This window comes from Lampris incognitus, chromosome 18 (assembly GCF_029633865.1).
Source record: "Lampris incognitus isolate fLamInc1 chromosome 18, fLamInc1.hap2, whole genome shotgun sequence".
Taxonomy (NCBI): Eukaryota; Metazoa; Chordata; class Actinopteri; order Lampriformes; family Lampridae; genus Lampris; species Lampris incognitus.
The window spans coordinates 29,785,533-29,793,451 of NC_079228.1; the positions used below are offsets into that span (position 1 = coordinate 29,785,533).

Here is a 7,919-nt window from a genome sequence, read left to right on the forward strand (position 1 = left end):
CAACTGGCCGTGTCTGCGGGTGGGAAGCCAGATGTGGGTATGTGTCCTGGTCACTGCGCTAGCGCCTCCTCTGGTCAGTCGGGGCGCCTGTTCAGGGGGGAGGGGGAACTGAGGGGGAATAGCATGATCCTCCCACACACTACGTCCCCCTGGCAAAACTCCTCACTATCAGGTGAAAAGAAGCAGCTGGCGGCTCCACATTTATCAGAAGACGCATGTGGTAGTCTGCAGCCCTCCCCGGGTCGGCAGAGGGGGTGGAGCAGCGACTGGGACGGCTCGGAAGAGTGGGGTTGATAATGGAGCGTGCTATGAATGACAGCCAATCAGGTAACAGGTGTATTGTTCGGTTGCACCATCAACATGTGACATAACAACAGGAACAGCATCGCGAGAGAAGGTGAGGAAACTGCTGATAAAAAAGGACAGGTCAGCTCACAAATATGGCAGTTTTTTTTTTAAATCTATTTTAAAATTCAGGAATATACGTGAAAAATATCAACATAAAATGTCACCTTGAACACCCTCCGTCTGTGTGCCTTGATAAATAAAGTGGTAAAATGCAACCTTTTTTCTCCTGGTCTTTATTCAAATAGGTCATTAAAAATTATCAATAATTATCAATATCGACTTAAACTTCTCATTGTGATAAATGTTTTAGCTATATTGCCCAGCCCTACGTCCAAGACAAATGTTTCAAGCCGTCTCGGGTGGTCCGGTGTGCTGGGTTGAAGAACAGACAACAGATCCAAAAAGTCACAGGCGCGAACCGAAATCCAGCAGTGTCAAAAAATGTGGGGCGTGACTGTGTACTGTGACCGGCGATATGATGATATGACAACATCCTGGCGAGCAACCAAGAGGGGAATTAGAGCCCGACTGATAAATCGGCGTGCCGATATGAACTCATTGCAGATAAATCGGTGTCTGCATTTATAATGGCCAATAAATGACAACTAAAAAAAGAAATGGAGACGGAGGATGGATCCTTCAGCCATGTTATGAGCGTTGCTGTTGTTGTGTAGTTTGCAATTCCACTGTTGGCAACACACGTGTTTGGAAAACCCCAAATCACAACAATCAGCTGACCCAAGCAGAGTCTAACAGGGTAGCCCACAACGGAGATCAACTGTGTTCACGCTAAGCTGACAATAATCACATGAAATACATGACCTAAATGATAAATATCCCCCATCACTTCTCCTCCTAGCCCCAATACGCCTGACAACATTCATGTTAGTCATGCCTGGCTTTGCTGCAGTAACGTGAAAGACGGTACCGTCAGTCTAACGTTACGGTAGTTGAGTGGCGTAGGCTAAACTGTTGACAAAACTTGATTGTGGGTTTATTTATGAAACAGTGTGGCAGTTCTAGTGAGTAAACAAACAAAGGTCCTATCATTTCTCCCTCGTCACGTCTTAGAATTCTCCGGCAACATCACTTACAGCTCATAATGCTGTCAACTGCTAAATTAGGTTACCCACAAAGCTAGCTAATGCTGTGTTTATCAGTGCGAGACTGCTAACATTAATGAGCAGTTAAACTACAGCGTTTAACTCATTCTGTCTGAATGAAGCAATGGTAAATACATCTACGACTCGCATGTCTGTACTTTCAGTCGGTGCATTAAGTCAGACGGAACAGGAAAATAAACGTGAGCTGAACAAGTACCTAACATGGCTTGATAGCCAAACAACGTTACCTAGCATCTCCTTCAAGCGTTTAGTGTGAAATCCCAAGGTTGCAAGTTGTGGGTGCAGACAGTCATGTAGTATTAATTGATTTGTGATACTTTATTAATCCCCGTGGGGCAATTCTTCTCTACATTTAACCCATCCCAGCTGTGTCACATCCCTATGATGGCCCGGTGGCATGTCCAGGGTGTCTCCCCGCCTGCCGCCCAGTGATTGCTAGGACAGGCTCCAGCATCTCCACGACCCCGAGAGCAGGATAAGCGGTTTGGATAATGGATAGCTGTGTAGCAAGGAGCAGTGGGCAGCCGCCTTGCAGCACCTGGGGACCAACTCCAGTTGGTCTTGCCATGCCTCAATCAGGGGCACAGACAGGAGTATTAACCCTAACATGCATGTCTTTCTGATGGTGGGGGAAATCGGAGCACCCGGAGGAAACCCACCGCAGACATGGGGAGAACATGCAAACTCCACAGGGAGGACGACCTGGGATGACCCTCAAGGTTGGACAACCCCAGGGTTCAAACCCAGGAGCTTCTTGCTGTTAGGTGACAGCGCTAACCACTGGGCCACCATGCTGCCTAGCGTGCCAGCAGGTCAGAAGTGTCCATTTACTTTTTCTTTTGGTTTTTTCAGGGCAAAAACTTGCCATCAATAATGCAGCTCCATGTTTTTCCCCACAAACCCATTTTGAATGTTTTTTTCAGCTGTATAGAGGCACAGTCGGCTGACGCAGCCTCGTCATACAACTAAACACACATCATGAAAGTAGTCACACTTCAACTCTCAGTCAGATACATCAACATTTTTACTATTTTCCTGTTCTACAATGTGACATACAATATTTTTTTAATGTTTGCTATGGTACACTAGTAGCAGCACGTCATGATAGTCTCCTTGCAATGTATACGAGCTGCTGACATCTTTGTAAGGTTTATCAAATGTGCACCAATGTCACGAGGAACAAATCAATACAGTTCTTTACAAATCACTTTGCTGTAGAGTGAAAGTGGATGAAGCCTGTCAAGAAGCCACTCCATATATATATATATATATAAAAACACACACGGAAAGAATTCCACTTTTTGTTGCACACAAAGCTGAACTGCTGCAGTCCTCTGGAACAATCCTTCTAGGGGAATTTTTATGGGGAAAAACTGATTCCGAATCCAGCAGTACCATGAGGATGTCAACAGGGCCAGAGAATGAGTACTGACCTGAGTTTTTGGCCTTTCCATGCATGATGCCAGGAGATTATCAACGGGACCAACAGAGAGGTCCCAGCGCGGCACGCCCACCATTCGCCTCCTTCACACGAGACTAGTGACCAGGAAACGTACAGGTCGACGCACCATGTTCCAGACACAGACCACCACTCGCCTCTCCCACCCAGCCACATTATCAGACCTGGACTAAGGAATAACTCTTGAACTTAATCAGGGTTGTTATTTTGAGTTTAATTTAACCTGAATAATGATTTCCTCGAGACATTCACCACATTAAATCAGAAAACAAACATCTACATCTGATGGTGTTCATAAGACAACAGCCTGTTGGACACTCATGTACAAGGCCTGATGGGAATTGTCTCAAATCTGGGGTGGACCTGGATCAGCGTACCATCACATTCCTGACTTGTGATGAGAAAGACATCGGAATACTTTTAGCAAAAACAAAATTGTTTGAAAGTTGAACTACATTCAACAAAGTTCACTGCATACCTGCTGCAGCTCGGAAATGTTTGCTTCTGCAAGGCAGTTTGTACCGAGATGTTATCAGAGGCAGTGAAACGGAAAAAGGAATGGAGATGCTTCCTGGCTAGGTAACACAACCAATTACGTGACATGATAGACCATTTATAGTCAAACTCGCACTGGGAGGGCTTGTTTTTGTTTGTTTGTTTTTTTTTTTAATTAAGACAATTCAGTCAGCAGGCGTATACACAGTGCAGAGACAGGAAGCCATTGAGGGGTTTCCTTTGGCCCGCAAATGCTCTCTCTTTCTTGTATGAACCCAATAATCTGCATCTCTGCGGTTTGTATAACAATGCTTTGCGAGCTGTACATGCTGACACATGTTCATACATTGATCCTGAATTCAATGACGGTAACACAACAGCTGAGAACATCTTTTGTTTACATAAATAATGCTGTTAAATTTAAATTGCATATTTAATCAACAAAGAGGCATTTTAATTGACAGCAATTACCAGCTGGAGGCCAAGAAATCAAGTGCGGTTACACCTGCAAGCTGTGTGTGTGGACGTAGTAAGAGAGAGAGAGAAAGAGAGACAGAGAGAGAGACAGAAAGAATGAGAGAGAGCAAATTAAGAAAGAAAAAGAGTGGGGTATGGCGGCACGGTGACGCAGTGGTTAGCACGGTCGCCTTACAGCAAGAAGGCTCTGGGTTCGAGCCCCAGGGTGGTCCAACCTTGGGGGGTCGTCCTCTGTGTGGAGTTTGCATGTTCTCCCTGTGTCTGCGTGGGTTTCCTCCGGGTGCTCTGGTTTCCTCCCACAGTCCAAAGACATGTAGGGCAGGTGAATCGCCCGTACTAAATTGCTGCTAGGTATGAATGTGTGTGTGTGTGGGGGGGGGGCGCCTGTGTGACAGCCTGGAGGTCTGTCCAGGGTGCTGCCCAATGACTGCTGGGATAGGCTCTCCCTGCGACCCTGAGAGCAGGATAAGCGGTCCAGATAATGGATGGATGGATGGAAAGAGTGAGGGAGCTGAATGGAGAGAGCGATGATGGACGCTCCACAATGTACCACGCTCGTTTAACCCAGTTAACATTTATTTCTTCTTTAATGGGATATATTTAAGCTCGACGTCTGGCCCAACACACTTCAATTCATTTTAACATAAAACCCCTCATTAATGCCACTGACGGAGCCAGCCATCAATACGATTTCCCAAGTGTCACCTAAGCACACACCTGGGTTTGGCCATGAATAAAATATGACCCCTGGTGTTTGTTTTCATCTGCTCAGCGTACAGAACGAGCAGGGAACACAATAAGACAATCTCATGAATGCATTGAGAAGCTATTTAAAATACCACTGTAAAACCAATGACTAATCTTAACACTATCTGAAGGAAAGCAAAGCCAGGAGTTGTTTGCAGCCAACGTTTGACTACAGCCTGTGAAAATTACACCTTAAAACTTGGCTGTTGTATGTGGGGTTTTTTTAACAATGTAAGAGTTTGTCTGCATAGTTTGGCCTCAAGTGTTGTTGATTGGTTGAGTTTCCATATGCCCGTTCACTTTTATCTTTAAGCCAGGACTAATTCCTGAGTGTGCGTATCACGATCACTCGGTCTTCTGTTGCCATAGCAGAGGTGTCATAAAGTGTCATTAAAACAATCTCTATGCAGGCTCCCTGCCGTGGGGCTAGGCTCACTGGGTTTGTTTTTTCCAGATACCTTAAAAAAAATATATCATGGGGATGAGAAAACAAGCCAATTAACGAGGCCTCATCATACTCATCTTTTGTCTGTCAAGACTTTCTGTTGCATCGTCAGCAGCACACACACAAACAAACACACACACACACTAATCCCAAGGAATCTAGTTTCATTACAATAATCAATAATTAAAAAGGCACCATCTTTTCATCAGCGCCAGCATCACAGATGTGACCCGAGTCCATTGGCTGCCCATACCCCCAACCTCTCCTTCACACACACACCTCCCCCTCCCCCTCCCCACTACGGTCAATTTCAGTAGAGGCATTCATTTTTAAAGGCCCCTGTCAAAGGGATTATAAAACGGCAAGCCTCAATGCTGGTGGTAACGCCACTGCTGTGGGCCTGACAATAAGAGAAAACGAGGGAGAAAGAAAAAGAGAGAGAGCTGCAGTGGCCCATCAGGGACTTCTTTTTTTTTTCAAATGAAGTCTGAAGGCAGACAGGCTGCAGACTGTGCTTTCAAAGAAGACGTTTTAGTGTTGAGGGCACCAGCAGCAAAGCATGAGGCAAAACATGAAGCCATGTGGGGTAAAGTCCCTGGCGTTGGCATGCAGGGACTTCATAAAACGGTTTCCTTTGGCGTCTGTGTGCGCCTCAGTAACACGAGATGAGAGCACAGAGAGCACTTTGACTCAGTTCAACGCGACGGGGGGGTGTATTCGTAAATTTTGTATCCACTGTAAAAAAAAATCAAAAGAGACGATTTCCTCGGTTTTAATAGTATGAAATGTGTTTTTGCTCGGTTGTAGAGATTCTCAATTCGATGCGATGAACAAGAAGTTGGGAGTTAAGCGGCGTCGTCTCAAACCCATTTGACAATCAGCCCGCTGCGGCTCCGTGCAGACTAATGACTCTGGGCCCAATTCGCTGCACATGACAGAACCTCATTCCGCGTTTGTTTGAAAACAGTTTCCCCAGTTGACATCTGGTAGCCTAACTCACCTGCTGTGGGCACACTATTATGGACGTAAAATCACGTCGATAATCTAAAAATGGTCAAAACAACAACAAAAAAGTCGACACTTTTTAGTGAGAATTGTCTGGCTGTTCTTTTTTCGTGAAATGTAACACCGAGTTGCGCTTCAATTAAAACACAGCGTACGTATTTTTCGGGGGATACAAAATTTGCCGTAGCAGTTCTAGCCTGCTGTAGCGGCGCCGGGGGTGGTGTTTATCCTGATTATCCAAAAATGTAAACAACGAAAACAATCCAGATTACGACACTGTCTGTTCCCCGTCGAGGATCAACTCGCACACTTCACCTCCCTTTCCTTACACGCCATCCCGCTTCCCCCCCCCCTTCCTTTACCTTTGTATCGCTCCAGGACATCTTCGTACGCCTGGGCGAATTCCTTCTCCTGGGAATGGTTCGTCGGCAGTAAACCCGGTATGAAGCCGGCCATGGTTGGTGTCTGGCCCGGTGTGGAGGCACCGAGGGGTCGGCCGGCGAACTACCGCAGTAATCCAGCCTCGTCCCCGCCGACGGAACTTGTCGGGTCCGCTGTTACGTTGAATCAAAGCCGCGGCGGATGCGGCGTTTTTCTTCCCGGCGTCTTCAGTTTCTTCTGATGTGTTGCGTTGACGCGCACATCCGACTAGTTGACAAGCAGGTTAAATAATCCCGAGATCATTTCTGGCTGAGCGTAAAACACGAACGTTCGCCTTGTCAGGGAGGGGGGGGGGTAAAACAAGTCGGACGCACTAAAAGGAAATATATCCACTTGAATCGGGGTTACATAAACGCTACCTATCCATGATGACCACTGCCGTGTGTGTGGAAGCGACTCCAGTCCTCCTTCTCTCCTCGACCTCCGCCCGGCGCGACGCGGCTGGTTTGAGTACGGGAGACGATAGGAGGCGATAATAGCACGGCCCCTTTGAAGACCGTCCGTGTGGGGGTGGGGGAGGGGGAGGGGGTGTTAACGGGCTGGTTCCTGCTGAAATCGGCGGGGTGAAGAAAAACAGGGACGGGTATCCGGACACCGGCTTTTCCTATTTGGATGTAAGAACCGCCTGAGATCCGAGCATGCGCCCCATGCAGGCGTAATGGCCGCTTTCTATTCAAGGCACGACTTGTGGTTGCCTGCCCGACTATCTCCCAGTCTCTCTCTCTCCCTCTCTCAGGTTTCTTTATTCATCCTGCAGTGGCTCTCTTCCATCTTTCTCCTTTTACCGGCCACGCCAGAGGAAATTCATTTGTGTGCGTGTGCGTGTACGTGCGCGCGCGCGCGTCAGACTCCTACTTGCTGCCGTGGCGCCTGCGTAGTAAATGGAGCTGGCGCGCCCCCCAACGGCCTTTGTATGCACCACACAGCCCTGGTTGCGTCTGCTTGAACTGCATTGAGCTGAGCTTGAGGATAAAGTGAACCAGAGGAGCAGACTGCCATCTAAAGGGTAACCAAGGGAACTTCACATGATTTTATAGGGCAGTTGTATTCAACAATGTGCCATGGATGGCCGAGAGTATGCGAGTTTTTTTAAAATTTTTATTCCAACTGGACTTCATGCACTTGGCACACATAGGCCGGTGTTTTCCAACCCAGTCCTTAGTTACCAACCGCATCCTACACGCTTTCATTATAACCTAGCACAGAAAGGTTTTCATGTACTTACTCAACCAATCATTATGCAGCACTTAAGTATGTCAGGCGTGCTAAATTTGACATACTTCAATGCTGATTGGTTGAATGAGTACAAGCAGGCCTACCTGTGCAGGCTTACAATGAAAATCTGCAGGACAGGCAGGGTTATTTGAGGACCAGGTTG

General features: G+C 47.0%; 1 protein-coding gene across 1 annotated transcript in view; it reads right to left on the reverse strand.

Annotated features, from left to right (window-relative positions):
* macf1a (microtubule actin crosslinking factor 1a) overlaps positions 1–7,231 on the reverse strand; it is a 302,357-nt gene extending 295,126 nt beyond the window's left edge. The window contains exon 1 of the mRNA XM_056298025.1: positions 6,463–7,231. Coding sequence (XP_056154000.1) covers positions 6,463–6,556 — 94 coding nt within the window. The 5' untranslated portion in view covers positions 6,557–7,231. The remainder of the gene's footprint in view (positions 1–6,462) is intronic.
* Between the last annotated feature and the right edge of the window lie 688 nt (positions 7,232–7,919).